This window comes from Malaclemys terrapin, chromosome 4, assembly GCF_027887155.1.
Source record: "Malaclemys terrapin pileata isolate rMalTer1 chromosome 4, rMalTer1.hap1, whole genome shotgun sequence".
Lineage (NCBI taxonomy): Eukaryota > Metazoa > Chordata > Testudines > Emydidae > Malaclemys > Malaclemys terrapin.
This window is the reverse complement of record NC_071508.1, coordinates 112,948,846-112,966,284: the sequence shown is the minus strand read 5'-3', so window position 1 is coordinate 112,966,284 and position 17,439 is coordinate 112,948,846. Positions and strand designations below refer to the sequence as shown.

The 17,439-nt window shown below is 46.3% G+C and overlaps 1 protein-coding gene across 5 annotated transcripts; it reads left to right on the top strand.

The window, feature by feature from the left end:
* The first annotated feature begins 2,519 nt into the window (after positions 1-2,519).
* NOXRED1 (NADP dependent oxidoreductase domain containing 1) lies at positions 2,520-17,076 on the top strand. Of its 5 annotated transcripts, none has more exons than XM_054025308.1 (7): positions 2,520-2,634; positions 4,583-4,759; positions 6,252-6,433; positions 7,853-8,033; positions 9,345-9,499; positions 10,524-10,689; positions 15,320-17,076. In XM_054025308.1, the coding sequence occupies exons 2-7, from the start codon at positions 4,602-4,604 to the stop codon at positions 15,540-15,542; spliced, it is 1,065 nt and encodes a 354-aa protein (XP_053881283.1). In that variant the 5' UTR covers positions 2,520-2,634; positions 4,583-4,601; the 3' UTR covers positions 15,543-17,076. The 5 variants fall into 5 exon arrangements, with proteins under 5 accessions (XP_053881283.1, XP_053881282.1, XP_053881281.1 ...); XM_054025307.1 differs by having other exon boundaries at positions 10,524-10,746; XM_054025306.1 differs by lacking the exon at positions 2,520-2,634 and adding an exon at positions 2,980-3,077 and having other exon boundaries at positions 10,524-10,746.
* The last annotated feature ends 363 nt before the right edge of the window (positions 17,077-17,439 follow it).

Below are 17,439 nucleotides of genomic sequence, written 5' to 3'. Positions count from 1 at the left end.
CCAGGGTGGCAACCTTGGAGTCTCACATCCTTGATGTTCTCAGCAGGGGCATGTCTAACAGAGAGTGTTGCTGGGGAGCACACAGCCTTGCGAATGCCACGCAAAAAGGGTGGTTATTTATCTGTTGGCGCCAACAGCGGCCACATGCCAGTCTCAGGGCAGAGTCCAGCTCCAGGGCGCCTCCCTGATCTTAAGTGTATGATGAAGTGGGAATTTTGGGGAATATTTTTCTGACCACTATGTATGTCTCAGTTTCCCCTATATGCTGCATTGTTACCTAGTGGGTGGAAAAGGACTGTTTGCTCTCAGAGCAGGCAAAGGGTTGGTCTACACTAGGAACTGACATTGCTGTAGTACGTTGGTCAGGGGAGTGAAAAAGCCACACCCCTGAGAGATGTACCCGTGCCAACCTAACCCCCAGCATAGACAGCACTAGATTGATGGAAGAATTTTTCGTCGACCTAGGGCTTGTTTACATTTATAGCGCTGCGCCCTGTACCACTTTGTGAAGATGCTACCTATGCCGATGGGACAGCTTTTCTCGTCAGCATGGGTACTCCACCCCCACCCCGAGAGGCGGTAGCTATGTCTACCCTAGGAATTAGGTAGTGTAGACCAGGGCCTAGCTGCCGCCTCTCAGGGAGGTGGGTTACTTATGCTGATACCAGAAAGCCTCCTGTTGGCATAGATAGTGTCTATAGTGCGCTGGGGTAGCATTGTAAGTGTAGACATACCCTAAGAGACATAGGTATGAATGTTGCCTAGCTGACTGAGCCAGGATGGGCCGTTAAAAGGGACAGGCTCAGGCTGACTCTATCTCAGTGGTTCTCAACCTGTTCATCATTGTGGGCTGCATATGTGGCCCACAGTGTGTTACCTGGGCTGCAGGTTGAGACCCACAGCATGCCCCCCCCTCGAACCTCCCCAGATTCCTATGCCCAGTACCTCCCGCCCAAAGACCCATCCACAGAGTGGGACCAGGAACAGGGTGCGGGGCTGGCTGGTAGCCGCGGACCCCTGACCCTGCAGGGCCAGGCAGGCAGCCCCAACCAGGGCCGGCTCCAGCTTTTTTGCCGCCCCAAGTGGCGAAGAAAAAAAAGAATCACGATCGGCGGCACTTCGGCGGCTGCTCTACCACGCCGCTTCATTCTTCAGCGGCAATTCTGTGGCTGGTCCTTCCCACCAAGAGGGACTGAGGGATCCGCCGCCGAAGACCCAGAAGTGCCGCCCCCTTACAAGGGCCGCTTCAAGCACCAAGTTGCTGCGCTGGTGCCTGGAGCCGGCCCTGGCCCCAATCCTGGAATCCTGACCCCAGAACCTGACCCTGCGGGGCTGGGCGGCCAGGCAGCCAGGACCCTGCCATGCCAGACAACCAGGAACCCGGACCCTGCTGCACGGGCCAGGTGGCTTTAGCACACAGTTGGGCCGTGCACAGTAAATCTGACCATGGGATGGCAGGGCTCTGATCCTGGCAGATCTTGCAAGCAAAGCAGAGTTGAGTCTGATCATATAGGAGTGGGAGACCTACCAGCTGCAGGAAGTGGTGCTGGTAATTGATTAGGGTGCTTTTTCCTCAGAGTGGTGCTAGGAGGTGATGGGTTTCTGATGAGATGCAAGGTCATTACAAATCTCATGGCACTCTGCAAAACCAGTAGGGTGGTGTCCTCATTAAATTCCAACCGGGATCATTCTACTCTTTCTCCCTAAATTCCCCCTCCTCTATGTGGTAGTTTCAGTAGGGGCAGGATCATTTTTTGTTTCCTGTCCTAAATGGTTGTGTAATATTGTTGTGTAGCTGTTTAAACAACTGCTGCACTCCATCCCCTGGATGAAGTGATCCTTGCGTAGAGTCCACTTGAAATTTGTAAAATGCTTTTGGCTTTTTTGGAATTAAGAGTACCATAGAAATGTTAAGACAGAGCTCTCCCCCCCAAAGAATTACTGTACCAAATTTACCCCTCCACTTTGCTCTGGGAAGAACACAGGAAACCAGTGCAAAAATGTTGCCAGCACCTGCCTAGCATCAATTTTCACAGGAGCTTGGTGCCTGAGGGTATAGCTGCACTGTAATAAGATGCCTGTGTCAGCTGACTCAGGCTGGGGGGCAGAATGGAGGGGGGGCGTTTGGGCTGTAGGGCTATAAAATTGCTGTGTAAATTGGGCTTGGGCTGGAGCCTGGACTCTGGGAACGCACGAGGGAGAGGGTCCCAGAGTCCAGGCTCCAGGTGGAGCCCAAACGTCTACAGTGCAATTTTATAGCCCTACAGCCCGAGCCTTGTGAGTCTGAGTCAGCTGCCATGGGTCACCCCGGGGGTGTTTTATTGCAGTGTGCGCATACCATGAATGGCCAATGCTAACCTAACCACTAGGTGTCAGGGTTGCATAGCTGCACCCAGAACTGTCAGGCTACTCACGTTAATTTGATGTGGTGGGAGTGAACTTCCTGCCTCCAGAGGAGCTTATGACTATGAATAAGTTTGTCACGGAGGTCACTGAAGTCATGGATTCAGTGACTTTCAGAAACCTCCTTGACATTTTTCACTTCAGCTCCAGGGTGGCAGGGGGCACCTGGAGCTGTGAGGAACTGCTGTAGTGAGGGGCATCGAGAGTGGCAAGGAGGTGCCACCGTGGATGGTGAGTGCTGCACCCTGCTCCCCTCCTGCAGCGGGGCTTGGGCTCTCTTTCCCCCATGTGGGCTTCAGTCAACCCCCCCTCCGCCCCGCCGCCCCATTATTTTTAGTAAAAGTCACAGACAGGTCATGGGCAATAAACAAAAATTCATGGAAGCCCATGACCTGTCTGTGACTTTTACTAAAAATACCCATGACAAAATCTTAGCCTTACTCATGACTCTGTTATTTTCTCCCATTCGCTGTGGGATGAGAGATGTGGTCCTGGCCCTTTAAGGGTCTGGGCTCTGGTGCCTCGTAGGCAAACAGCAAGGTTCTGACCAGGACATTTGGTAACTAAGCAATTGCCATGACAACTTCCCTTGTTTGGACTCAGTTGACTGGATTCCAGAATAGGAGGAGGCCTGCTGTTGAGAACCTGAAGCTTGGGGAAAAGGAGTCCAGCAGGTGGGAGATCCAGGAGGCTGCTGAGGTTTTTTGCTCAAGCAAGGAGCACTATATCCTGCTTGACGAAGGGGGTTTTGTCATCAGCACTTCAGCTGGGGCAGGACTAGGTACAAAATTCAGACAGTAGAAACTGCAGGGGGTTTGTGTGTGTTAGATCTTCAGGCAGGCCACCTTTATCCACCTGACGCCACTGGAGTCAATAGAGCTACTCGGGGGAGTAATGGCTACAGGATCAGGTTCGGTCTTTTTGTGATGTTATAAACAAAGCAGTTTGCTTATAAATGGAGTCTTGGGGTCTGGCTTGGTGCTACAGGCCCGCTGCAGATGGAGGGCATCTTTGGCCATAATCAGCCTACCCTACTCAGTGGGTATTTTGCCTGAATAAGAAGTGCTGGAGAAAGCCTTAGGAACGCCCCTTCCCTGCTATATTATCTTTGTGTAGTCAGGGCTGTTTTCGGGATCAGTTTCAGGTGGGCACAGTTAACAGTTCCCAGCCCTGGGAAGAGAGGAGGAAGTGCCTTATGTTGCTCAGCAGCCCCCCCCCCCCCTCCCACTGGCCACTCAAGCAATGACTGACTCCAGCCCTTCTTGATTAGAAGAATGGGTCAGCCTTGGGTTAGGCCAACTGGTGTAATAAGCTATCTGCTTCACTGAAACATGCCTGGCTGTGGCCTGGCTTGAAGAAGCTGTTTACCCAATGTCTAAAGAAGCCCCATTGTCAAATGAACTGAAATGGTGACTTCCTGATATGGGTCCGAGCCTGGAGGATGAGCACTTTCATTTCACTTGGAGTCAAGGGTGCTCAGAACTTTGTCTAAAATTGGGAACCACCAGAGGGCCCAAGCTTACAGTGTCCTGGGTTTGTGTTGTGATGTGCTCTGCAGTGAGACTGAATGCTATTCCTGTGGAAACCCCCGGTGGCTCTGGTGAGGCTCTGACCCCAGGCAACAAAAATACCAGGCTCTATTCTGAGACCTAAAAGCTGTTCAGCTGCTCATGCTGAGGGGAGGGATACAGAAGGAAGGAAGAGAGCTGCACATTCCCTGAGAGGCTTGGGAGGGAAAGTGGGGCACACAATGCTGACAAAACTCAGACTGGTGATGAATGAAAAACGTAATACTTGGAAACTGGAGTCGCTCACCTTGGCTCTAGTTTTCATATTACTTGTAGCTCAGGAGCAGAGCAGCCCAAACAGTGCCCTTCCAAGTGCTGTGTCAGCAGCTTGCCAGTTGTTGTCAGCCACAGCTATACTTCATAGAATGAATTAGATTGCAGCTCCATGGAAACAATAATCCCAGCATGCAATGCTTGATCTCAAAGGCTCTGCTGCTTCCCATGCTGGGATCTTTCTGCTCCTCCTTACTACTGGTAATGTGTGTCATGTTGTTGAAGTAGAACTAGGTGTATATTGGCTACCCCTGCTCTGTGGGAGGAGCTGGGGATTGGCTGCAATGTCAAACTGATGGATGCTGGGCCACTCTTCTAACTGCTGCTCATTGCTGAAGGTTCTCATGCGGGGCCACGATGTCGGATATCATGGTGAATTTGAAGTCCTTTCAGTCTGAGCATGCGGTGGAAGAAAGTGAGCAGCCCTTGCTGTGTTTGAGAAGCCGCTGCAAGGGGCTGATGGTGAATGCATGTGCCCATGCTGTCTTCTTCTGCAAGCTGCTCCATGCCGTCAGGTAAGGCTGAAATAAGCATCCTTTCCTTTGATGTTTCTCAGTATTGATGAAAGGAGCTGGCTTGACAGGCCTGGAGACTGAAGGCCTCTATTTAGCCCCAGAAAAAGGGCAGCTACTGGCAAACTTCCCCTTACCAACAGACCTCAGTTCTCCCCTGGTGGAAATCAGAGGAGTGAGAGAAGAGTTCAGCCTCAGTGACCCATTTGGTCTTTGACTAAGATTGTCAACAAGAAGCCAGTTAGTTCCAGATGTGGTGGTATATTTTATGATGTGGATGCCCTTTTCACGAGAACAAGACCCCCAGCTGATTCAACGTGGGTCATGGAACAGTCCTCAGAGTGCAATGATGTGTATTGGTTACTATCTGGCTGGGTGCCCTGGAGGTAGGAGACTCCATATCTCATTCCCAGTCCCCTGAGCCTGTGAGTTTCCCTGTCTGTGCTGGCTAAGGTGAGTGTGACCATTCCTTTGGGATCAAGTATCAGAGGGGTAGCCATTAGTCTGAATCTGTAAAAAGCAACAGAGTCCCTGATTGAACTAACCTCGTTATCTCCATACTGATTTATACCTGCCTCTGGAGATTTCCATTACTTGCATCTGAAGAAGTGAGGTTCTTACCCATGAAAGCTTATGCTCCCAATACTTCTGTTAGTCTCAAAGGTGCCACAGGACCCTCTATTCCTTGGGATGTGGATCTTAAGTCTCTCTGTGTCTCTGTCATCTCAGGGTTAGATCACTTGGAGCTATACTGTGAGACCACTCAGAAGCTGTGGTTAATTCAAAATATAATGGGGAGCTTTGCGCAGGGAGTAATAACTCCAGTGCTCTGTGAGCTGCACTGGCTGCCAGTGGGTGGAATTAAAGGTGTTGGTTTTGCCCTTTAGAGCCTTAAATGGTTTGTGCTCATATTACCTAAGGGGCACCCCTCTCCCCATGCCATATTAATGCACGTGTGGTCACTAGGACTTGAGTTGTAGCCCCTTGTTAAAGAAGAGAAGGAGCTGCTAGCAAGGTGTCTTTGAGGGCCTCTCAGGTCTGGAATCCACTTCCATTCCTACTAGAAATCTGTAACCCTTCTGTCCATGCTGCAAAACTCCCCTTTTCTTCATGGGCATTTGAGGAGAGGACATAATAAGGGATGGATGAGGTTATTTGTTGTATGGCGTAATTAAGAAGTGGGGCAGGATTGGATTATGGTGATGTGGGTACCCAGCAGCGGATCTAAGGTGAATATAGATGTTGATCATTGTGAATTTTAGATCTTGGAAAGGAATAGCTGGAGGTTGGGCTAGCTGGTGCTAGGATTTATGTTTTAAAAATGGGAATGAATACATAGCACTGACCCTTTAAAACATGGGACAAGTCTTCTCTCCTTTCAGGAAAATCTGGTCAGTGTCTTTTTCCTAAGGAGGACAGTATAGTGCAGTTTCGGGGTAATGGATACATTTTTGTTCCTGGAGGAGTGATGTCAGCTCTGTGTGTCATTTCTCAGGCAGAAAGCGAGTGGGAAGGTTTCACTGATTTCCTCCAAGGAATCCATGGGCAGTGAAGGCCTGAAGGTTGGGATTATTGGTGGAGGCCACATTGGAAAGCAGCTGGCCAGGGCACTACTGGAGCTGAGTGACATTTCGGCTCAGAATATCCACATCTCCACCAGGAGGCCAGAGACTCTGTGTAAGCGTTAGTGAATCAAGGGAATTTGAACAGGAAAAGACCTAGCATATCTAACCTAGGCACCACTGCCACTGCAAGACGCATATAGTGTGTTCACTCCTGCTTTGGCTGGTCTCACTTTCAGTGTCCCAACTCGAGTTGGTCAGAATTTTTTTTCCACAGAGAACTTTTGACTTTGTCAAAAAATGAAAGCTCAATGCTTTCAGCAGGAAGCAGACACTTTTTGTGGGAAACTTTGTTTAGCTGAACCCAATTTTCCATCAAAAACCATTTTGATGTAAACGTCTTGACCAGCCCTAGACCCAATCAATGGAGTTTTTACCCTTTTCCTTCCAAAGTCTATTCCACGGGCTGTTACGTTTCAGCATTAGGAAATGTTGATAATTCTATATTTTCCTTCCTTTTTTAATTTCATTCCATTATTCCAATCATACCTCGTTAGAGCACCCTAAACAACTCATCTCCTCCTTGGGATTTACAGCCTTCAAATATTTCTAGAGATTTATTGTATCCCCCACTTTAGCCATCATTTGGAAAAGTGATACATATTTTGCTCCTTTAATCTTTCCTCATAACTCAGTCCCATCAGTCTCTTAACTGTTTTTGCTGCCCTACTCTAAATTCCCCCCCAGCAATTTTTAACGTCATTGCTCAGTGGCTGCAACGCCAACTGACCTATGCATTAAATATTCACTTGATGGCTAAAATAGCTCTCCAAATCAATATCCATATTGATCTGAAAAGCCACTACTGCCAGGGACTCTCCTCGGCCTGTGGCTGTAGGGTCAGTAGCACAAGATGCTCCTTTCTCTCTTTACTCCAAAATGTTAAAATACAAAGTGAAAAGGGGTGGATTGAGTGCTTGTACTACGTTATAGATCGTAATTGCATGCAAAATGTCAAATGCCACATAAAGCTGTTACATAAACCAAGATGAACAGAGGATAACTGTTCTGGAGGGAGATGCTTACAACAATAAAATCCTCTCAAGGGGCAGAGAGGGAGGGGGAGTTATTAAATGGCTTTTTATAGATCTTGAAAATCAGCCAGATCCTGATTGCTTCAGTTAAAGTTTTAATCAATATTCATTAAATGGTGCCAGACAACCACATTTTCTGACTATTTATTCCAAGCGCAGAGGCTCATTTCTCTGTAACCTGGCTACCATGGGCTGTGCATCAATAATGTTAATGGGTAGCTGCTAATTAAGCTCTTAAGGGCCACCTGGTGAGAGGAGCTGGATTGCCCCATTATGAGCTGGGGTGATGCATGCTTCTCACCCCTTACCAAGGTGTGCCTGAGAGCAAACACCATCATGACCCTACCCTACACAAGTGTGGATGTTGCAGGCTAACTGGCTGCTGCTCCTGACCTCTTGGAGCTGAGGTAATGATTGCCTTTTCTGTTTGTCTTCCCTAGCAGAGTTCCAGCAGCTGGGAGTCGATTGTTTTTATGACAATGGCCAGCTCGTGGCCTGGGCCGACATTGTGTTTCTTTGTTGCCTCCCATCTCATCTACAGCACATCTGCTCAGGAATTCAGGCTGCTCTCCGGGAACCCTGCATTGTGTACAGCCTGGTCACTGCTGTCCCGCTGCCCAGGTAGTATTGATTGCACCAGTGCTGGTTTGACAGCCCAGCACACTAAATCCCCTGATTTGTCCACACATCAGGCAAGTACAGTGCCAGCACTGCCAATGTGCCTGACCTGGCATGGGGGCTGCAGTGTTGCCAGCTCTCATGATTTTATCACAAGTCTCGCAGTATCTGGTGGTTTTCTTAAAGCCCCTGCCTTGGGAGTCACGTGAATACATGAGAATTTCAGCTTTTATTTTTTAAAAAAGTAAGTTTCTAGCTCTCATGGTTGAGGAGAAAAGCTTGAAACGTTTTGAATGCACCCTAAGGGGTCAAAATCCAGAAGGCCAGAAATAAAAAGTAGCATTATAGAAGTGAAGTATTATATAAAACAAATTCCTGATTTTTTTAAATTAACTTCATAATTGGGGGGGGGGGGGGCTGACTTAGGATTTTTGAATGTTTAGGGTGACACTATTGGGAGAGGTTCAGTCTCTGTGGACCATTCAGTTCTTGGCCGCTCTGCTGAGATGGCTAACAAGGGGACAAATGTAACAAGGTTCTTTGTGCTGTAGACATCTACACTAGGAACAGTGCTGAGACCTACAATCTCATTTTACACAGGCTGCTAAACAGCCATTTCCTGGGAACACCCTTCAGTAACTACTGAGATGGGCTGGATTTAAACCAGGACTGTAGCAGTGAAAAGCGAATGTCCTATTACTGACCTCCAGAGCCACCCAGTCCTTCTCTTAGGCTTCTATTATTCTGCAGGATATGGAAGTTACTTTACCAAAGTAGGGAAGGATTAAGGGCCAGATCCCAGTCGGTGGAAGATCTATCAATATTGGACCAGGATGTAGCAGACTCACTTCTTCCCTTCCTTCAAAAAACAAAACAAAACTGCTAAAGTCCCAGCTGTTCTGTGAAATGTCCCAGCTCTAACATGCTCAGATTAGAATCCTAGCAGCATTGACTCAGCCTCCTCTGACTAGTGTATTTGGTGCCCTGCACTTTACTGCATGTGGTTCTTTCAGACAGGATCTTAAACATTTAAGGTCCCATCTGCTGTGTGGGTATTGACCATCCCTGGCACTTACCCTAAGAGCAGAGATTTGCCTTTGTGTCTGGCTATAACATTTATCCTTATCCCTGTATGTTGTCAAGTGCAATGGCTGGTTGCTTTCTTTGCACCCCAGAGGTGGCTGCATTTCAGTGATGCTGTAAACAGAGTTTGGAATGAATGGTATTATAGAAATATACTTTTATTCTCATTTGGTGTGCCACTCTCTAGGCACTAGATACCTCTCTGAGTTATTTGACTGACTTTGCTTTCAGGTTGAAGCAACTCCTTTCCTACAGTGCCATCCTGAGGCCACAGTACCACTGCACTAGCAGAAACTTAGAGAATATGTGGGGGACAAATGGGACAATCATAGCTGCACTCCAAGACCCTATTGTTATACAGGCTACCTGTCCCTGTAGCCCCAAAGGTAAATGTATTTCTCCTCACTTTGCAGGCATTTTCCTGTGGAGTTAGAAACAATGTCTTTGCTTGACATTCACACTATTCTGAGCCTGTCCTAGTCCCAGTAAGAGTCATGAACAGGGCTGGGTATGGAGTAATAGCTAGTCAGTTTCTATCTCATCTGAGCAGCACTGAATGAGAATAATGGTTTGGAAATGCAGAATATGGAAGAAAAACCTCCTAATAAAAATGCTGGCGGTGCTGTCACTGGCTAGATAAAACTAGACTGAACAAAACATAGAATTAATATCTAGTGGGGACCAATCCTGCATGGGCAGGGGGATGGAGTAAGTGACCCCCAGAGATCTTTTCCATCTCTGACTTGTCTAATTTTGTTAGTTTGCAGGTGTTTCAGTGCCCCACTGTTAGTCAGGACAATTACTGTGGAGAAGACCTCTCTCCATGTGTATAGTGTATGCTGTATGCCTCTGGAACTCTTTTCTGACTCTCCTGAGAGCCATCATTTCCTTCAGTGAGCTAGCAGGAGCCTTGGCACTCTCAGATGGGAAAGCCAGGAACAGGAGCTGGGAGACCTTCTGACGGAGTGTAGATCAAGACCAAGTCAGTATTTTGGTGTCAACCCTGACTAAATTCCAACTTGGGAATTGCCTTGCCACCCCTAGAGTCTCCCATCTCTTCACCTGGATATGGTATTCCTCTTAACTTCCTGTCCTAAACTGTTAGCCGTTGTTTTCCACCACAGGGACAGCTGCAGTGGGTGAGTGGTCCTTTTATACACAGCTTATTTCAGTGCAAAGTGCTTTACATGCTAGACGGGTATAAGCTAGTATATTATTATTATTTATTACTTACTGGATTTGAGCCTCTCCTCCTTGGCCTGTGAATAAGCACATTGCAGTGCTGTTGCCACGTTGACCCTTCTCGATAGGGAACAAGAGAGGAAGAGACATTAAAAAATCTCTGCTGTTTCCTTCACATCAGTATGTGTAGTGGTAACTGACAACATTTGTTCTCTGATTGTTGTGCAGAGAGAATTGCTGTCACTGGCAAGTGGTTGGAGGCTGTTTTCTATGCAGCCCTGAACAGCTGTATGTGGCGGCACCTGCCCCACCAGCACGCACTGAAGTTACTGAATGATGTATGTTTCCCTGAGCACTGCCCCATCTGTACAGAGCAGAAGACCTCTTGCCCACGGTTTGTGTGTGGGAACTTTGTCAACCAAACTTTTGTCTCCTCCCTGACTCAAGAGGAGTAAGTAAAGTGCCAAACTTCAAATGTTTCTACTTGGCCATCCTCCCTGAACCTTTGCCACATCCCAGGATTTGAAAGCTAGGAGTCTTCCTATTGCAGAGGAAGAATACGGTACACGCCCTCCTCACTTCGTGTCATGCACCAGTGAGTGCTGGGTCAATTTTCAAAAGCACCGAAGTCTTATTGATTTTAATGAGACTTGGCCCCCAAGTTCCTAAGTCATTTTTGAAAATGGGACTTTGGCACTTTTGAACATGTTACCCTGTGTGATAAGGGATGGACAGCCCAAAGTCCAATATACTGGCAATTCTCAAGCAGCCTGAAATCCATCCATTGAATACCTCAGTATCTCACTCTGAGCCCCCAGCCTCTCTATTCTGGTTTTTAGAGATAAGAATTTACTCAATGGGGATATGTAGGACCTATTCCAGTTGTGCAACTTGGTGTAAAACGATAAAACACAGGAATGTCCATACTAGACAGCCCAGACTGATGGGCCTTCTAGTCCACTATCCTGTCTTTGACAGTGGCCAATACCAAATGCCTGAGAGAAGGTTCAAGAATAGTCTCAGTTTTTCACTATGAGTTATCTGTCCATAGAGAGAGTTTCTTTCTAACCTCTCATTCAGTGCTCTGAAGCAGGCAGGCTTATATCCCTTCCTTTAAATAAATAAATGAGAGAGAGGGAGGGAAAAAACATCTAATGTAACTGGGGCTGTTCTTAGCCATCTAAGTGTCCAATCCTGTTTTGAATCCTATGACGCTCTTGGCATCAATGCTATTTTGTGGCACTGAGTCCTACAGGTTAAGTATGCATCATTTAAAAAAAAAATCCTTTTATTGATTTGTAATTTGTGGCCTTCCAATTTCATCAAATGTCGCTTTGTTCTTATGTGAGAGGACATGATTCACCATCTCTAGGCTGTCCAATATTTTATATACCTCTGTCATGTCCCTTCTGTGGCTAAACCAGACAGTCCCCATATTATCAATCTCTCTTTACACAGAAATCTTTCCAAGCCTTTCAATCTTTCATTGCTTATCTTTGAAACCCCTTCTATTTCTGCTATATTTTCTCCTTTAGATGGAAAGACCAGAACTGAACAGAGTATTCTGGGTGAGGGTGTATCATTGATTTATTACAATGTTGTTATGAAACTGGCATTAAATATTGTCAACATTATTTTCCATTCTATTATTTATGCAAACTAACATTGTTTGCTCTATGGCCACTGCACATACAGCAGAAATGTTTTTCCTGAGTGGTTACAGGTAATTTAGAACCCAGCAACGTTGAGTAGTTCATATTACTCTTTCCTGTGTGCATTATCTTGCATTTGTCAACACTGGATTTCCTCTGCCATGATGTTACTATTCACTCAGCTTTGCGAGCTCCTTCTGAAATTACTGAGTCATTTCTAATGTTGACTAACCAAAATAATTTCATGTCATTTGCAAATGTTGCCAGCTTGCTGTTTGTTCCTCTTACAGATCACTGATAAATATACTAAGCACTGGCTCCAGCATGGAAACTTAGGGCATCCTATTTTTGGCATGGTGAAAATTGATCATATATTTGTACTCTTTCCTGTCTCTTCACCATTCTCTGATCCATGACAGAATTTTAACCTGTGATTCTAATTTAAGGCGACTTCATTGAAGGGTTTTGGAAGCACAAATGAATTGTTAGCCGAGTCATCCACATCTACAGTTTTGTTGATACATTCAAAGAACTTTAGAAAGGCATGATTTTTCTTTACAGAAGTTGTGTTGGTTTAGGCCTAACATATCATGTTAATGTAGGTCTTTTATAGTTCTTTTTAACTGTCATTTAAACCAGTTTACTGGTACTGAAGTGTGGTTCATTTGTCTGTAATTCTTAAGATCTCCCAAGATAAGTACATAATTTCTACTCTGTCTAGTAGCTCCTGCTGCTGGCCTTGCACTCCCGCTCCTTCTCCTGTTTCATTCCCAGTGCTCAGCAAAACTTTTGGTTTTAATGTCCCCCCCTGCTTCTTGTTAAAGAACCACCACCTACACTAGCAGTCTGGAGAATATCGTCCCTCCCTGTGCGGTGCCTCATGACTACAGCCTGCCAATGCCACCATATAGTTATAATTGGGTTTTGAATGAAAATGATGAACAATGTTCCTTTATCCTTTTTAAGCAGCCAGACTCAGAGTTAGAGAAGAGAATGGGGTGTCAGGAGACCTAGGTTCATTTTTTCTGTCTGTCACAGACTTCCTGTATGAACTTGGGATGTCACTTCCTTTCTCTGTCTCAGTTTCCCATCTGTAAAATGAGGTTAATCCTCACCTAATTCATGGGGGGAGGAAGGTGTGAGGCTTTATTTATTTGTAAAGTGCTTTGTAGTCCTCCGACAATGCTATACAGCCGGAAAGCTTTACCACTGCCCCCTTGTATGGCTTTAATCTTGTGGAGCTTCTGGCCTGCTCCCACCAATTTTGTGTTTTTGTTTAAAAAATTTAAGTTAAATTTAATGTTGGTGGAAGTTGCTAAATGAACAGACCCAGAGTCTGAGAACTGTTTTTTATCCCCCCAGAGCAGGTGCAGTGGCAAAACTAGTTTCCTTCTCACTCCCAATGTGCCTTTGAGGGACAAGTGCTAGGAGGGAGAGGGGAGTTCAGTCTCCAGGGCCCACTCAGTGCTTGACCTCTCTGCAGAGACTGCCAAAAAGGGGGCTAATTTGTCGGGTGGTTTTTCTTATGTGGTCATCTGTCCAGAACAAACAGAGTACCATCTGGTTACGGGCAGCCCTCTTTATCATTTTGATAAGTGGATGGATGCGCTTGATGTCTCCAGATCATGTTGCCATGATAGAGTGGCTACATCACTTACCTGACATCTGATTAATTGTTTGTGCTGTCAAAAGCCATATGCGAGAAGATCTGTCCACTAGGAACCAATCTGAGATCCCAGCATATTTCATATAGGGCACTGACCAGTTGTCGGATGGTGTGTCACTTCCCGGTGGTACCCACAGTTCTGAGGCACCTCTCTATCACCTGCCCTTAGTCAGTGTGAGGAAGCCATAGGCCAGTCCTCCAACTCCATGGGCAATGCAAACACTTCCCTCTAGGTCTCACAGGCCCCACTGTCACTCTGCAGGTTAGTGATTGGGACATGCCAGCCCTCGAGCCCTCCGAATGTTTCCCCGGAGTGTCCAGCCCCTGTTCCACTGGACACTTACAGCATTCACAGATTGGCTGCTTCCAAAGAAACAGTACAACCCAGCTCATCAGTTCCACCTCAGATCATGGTTCTGCTTAACACACAGTACTTGTACTTGATTTTACTATAAGCAAATCTCACTTTATTTAATAAAACATAGAGATTCAAGTAATAGCAAGTAGAAATATTGAAAACAAATGCTTATATATAAAATAAAATTATAACATGCATTCTAGAGATAATTAGCAAGATATTCTCATGTCTTGTAGAATGTTGCTTACCCCGAAATCCTTCTCACAGTGCTTTACAGCCAGGCTGGCTGTGACCCCCCTTTTCATAAGACAAAAACACTGTTAGTGTGCCTTCTACATGAAGAAACCTGTGTGTGTCTTTTTGCTCCCACAAAAGATATCATTCTTATGCTTTGTCTTCATTCATAAATAGGACACACCCTCCCGCTCATTGGGTTTTCCTATCGATTTTTTTCCCCTTTCTTTCTCTCTTGTGTGGCAGGTGGCTCAGTGTGCCCGGAAAGAGAGAGAAACATCTATTATCTCCTGCCTGGAAGGAACATGTCAGAGGTTTCTCACCTCCTGGTGACCTGCCTTAACTCCCAAACCTGACGAACATAATTTTCAGTAAAGATACATACATTTCACAATGATTATGTTGACCAGTGGGCTACCGGCTCTTGGTAGAGACCTCATATGCCACCCTTCAGTGAACCCTTCTTGCGAATTATGCAGTTATCTACTCCAAGGAACCCTTGTAAAACCTTATGTGTACCCCTGTGCCCTCTGTCAGCGGGTGCCAAGAGATCCATGGGTCACATGTGATAATGCTTTTGGTCACCACCAGTGAAGGCTTGATTTGAACTGAGTACTAGATAACTCATTACCAATTCTTGAGCCATCCCTCCCCACTAATTCTGTTTTCTGCATTATTGTTTGATTAGTTGTAATGCAGTATCATCCAGAGGCCCCTATCAGGATCAGGGCCACATTGTGATGGGCATAGTACAAACATATATAGAGATAGCTGGAGGGTCATGCTGGAGTGGACTGTTCTTATGGATAGTGGAAGACGATCCAATGGCAAGGCACTGACACTCTTGCTTTGGGGCTGGTCTGATGGATACGTTTGTTTATGGGTATGCAGGAGGTCCATTAAGTCCAGTTTGTGCAAAATCATCCCATTAATACCACAGTGAGTTTTGCTCATTGTGGGCGGTTTGTCCAAAGAACACAAGGTTCTGAATCACGTTGCTTTCTCAACGGGCTAAGACAGAGGACTTAGACCAAAGAAAGCCATCTTGTTAAATCACAGGTATAGAACTGCTAGCTGTTGCCCATAAATAATACAGCCTGTTTTCTCTTCCCAGCACCTTCCCCTGGTTTGACCTGACAACTGTACAAATGAAGGAGTCTCCCTTCAGTCAGCTCCTAGCAAGGAGTGTGCTTCTCCAGAACCATCTTACTTTTTTGTACTGTACCTCCTTTGGAGTTTTGCTTGCAAAGAGTGGAGGGATGGCCAGCAGTGGCCTCTGGCAGCAGAATGTCTTCTCTTTCTGCCGCAGCAGATCCAAGTATGGTGCTGGGTCATGAGTCAATGTCCACCCACAACTGCTATTGATGTGACTTGGAAAAAAGATCAGGAGATGTTCCTAACACTGATTCTCAAGCTTCATACAGTATAACGACAGTGTGATTCCAAACCTCCAGGGATGGAACTGCTTTGCTAAGGTTTAATGCTGAAGAGAACTGTGGCAGAGATTAAGACCCCTTTCCTACCAGTTCCCATTGTAGGATCCATATGGTTGTGCGTGGTGGAGGAATGTACGGTGAGGACTTTGTCCTGCAGTGGAAAGGATAAAGCTGGAATGGCATGTAAACCTTTACCTGACCATCATCCACAACACAAACCAACTGCAAAGTAGTGGGCAAATTAAAACAGTGAAAATGAATAGCATTCTTGACTCATAATTCTGACATACCGGCAAGCTGCCCAACTTGTATCCCTTTTGATGGGGCAAGGCCAGATGGCTATAGAAAAGTAGGGAGAGACAGATATATTAGCCCCAGGCTAAACAAATCCCTGTTACTAGGGTAAGTAAATGGCAGCTGCTCCAGGTCAATTAAGACACCTGGGGCCAATTAAGATATTTCTAGAAGGCAGGGAAGATAGCTAGGTTGATTGGGACACCTGAAGCCAGTTAGGGGCTGGATGAAACTAGCTAAAAGCTTCCCAGTCAATAAGTTAGGTGTGTGTGTCAGGAGCTGTTGGAGGAACTAAGCATTAAAAATCCATATCAGGTGCAAAGAAGGAGACCCTGAGGTAACGGTGAAGGAGATATTGAGTGGGGGCTGCTGTGGGGAAGTAGCCCAGGGAATTGCACACGTCCTATTTCCAAAAAGTCAGCTACCATCGCTGCTACTACAGTAACTCCTCACTTAAAGTCGTCCCAGTTAACATTGTTTTGTTGTTACGTTGCTAATCAATTAGGGAACGTGCTCATTTAAAGTTGTGTAATGCTCCCTTCTAATGTCACAGCCGCCTGCTTTGTCCACTGCTTGCAGGAAGAGCAGCCCGTTGCAGCTAGCTGGTGGGGGCTTGGAACCAGGGTGAACGGGCAGCCCCCTATCAGCTCCCCACTCCCCTAAGTTACCTGTGCAGCAGCTGCCTGCAGTTCAGCTGTGTCCCTCCCCCCACTGCCATGTGCTGCTCCTGCCCTCTGCCTTGGAGCTGCTCCCCGAGACTCCTGCTTGCTGTGCAGGGGGGAGGGAAGGAAGAGTGGGGCTAATGTCAGGGTGTCCCCCTCTTCCCTGCTCTTGCACCCCACTTACCCCATCTTCTGGAGCAGGGGGGACAGACCAGGACTCAGGACAGAGGGAGCTTGCAGCAGCTGCCTATCAGCAAGCTGATCTAATTAACAAGGCAGTGTACTTAAGGGAAATGTGCATATCTCCCTCCATTCCTGCTGCCTTGTGTAGAGAGAGAGTTAACCTTGAGGGCTCAGCCAATTGCTAGTTCATCATTTAGCAGTAAGGGAAATATCCCACCTTCTGACTCCTCCACCTCAACCAAGCTTCACAATCATCATCACTGTGTACCAGTATTAAATTGTTTGTTTAAAACTTATACTGTGTGTGTGTGTGTGTGTGTGTGTGTGTGTGTATATATATATGTTTGTATATGTATATATGTGTGTAATTTTTTTCACCAGACTAAATAAATAAATTTTATATATATATGTCTTTTGTCTGGTGAAAAAAATTTCCCTGGAACCTAACCCCCTCATTTACATTAATTCTTATGGGGAAATTGGATGCGCTTAACATTGTTTCGCTTAAAATCACATTTTTCAGGAACATAACTACAGCGTTAAGTGACGAGTTACTGTATTAGGGTTCCTGGGCTGGAGCCTGGAGTAGAGGGTGGGCCCGGCCTCCCCGATTAATCAGTGAGACTGGGAGACAACAGAGACTGTGCGAAGGAGGGTTA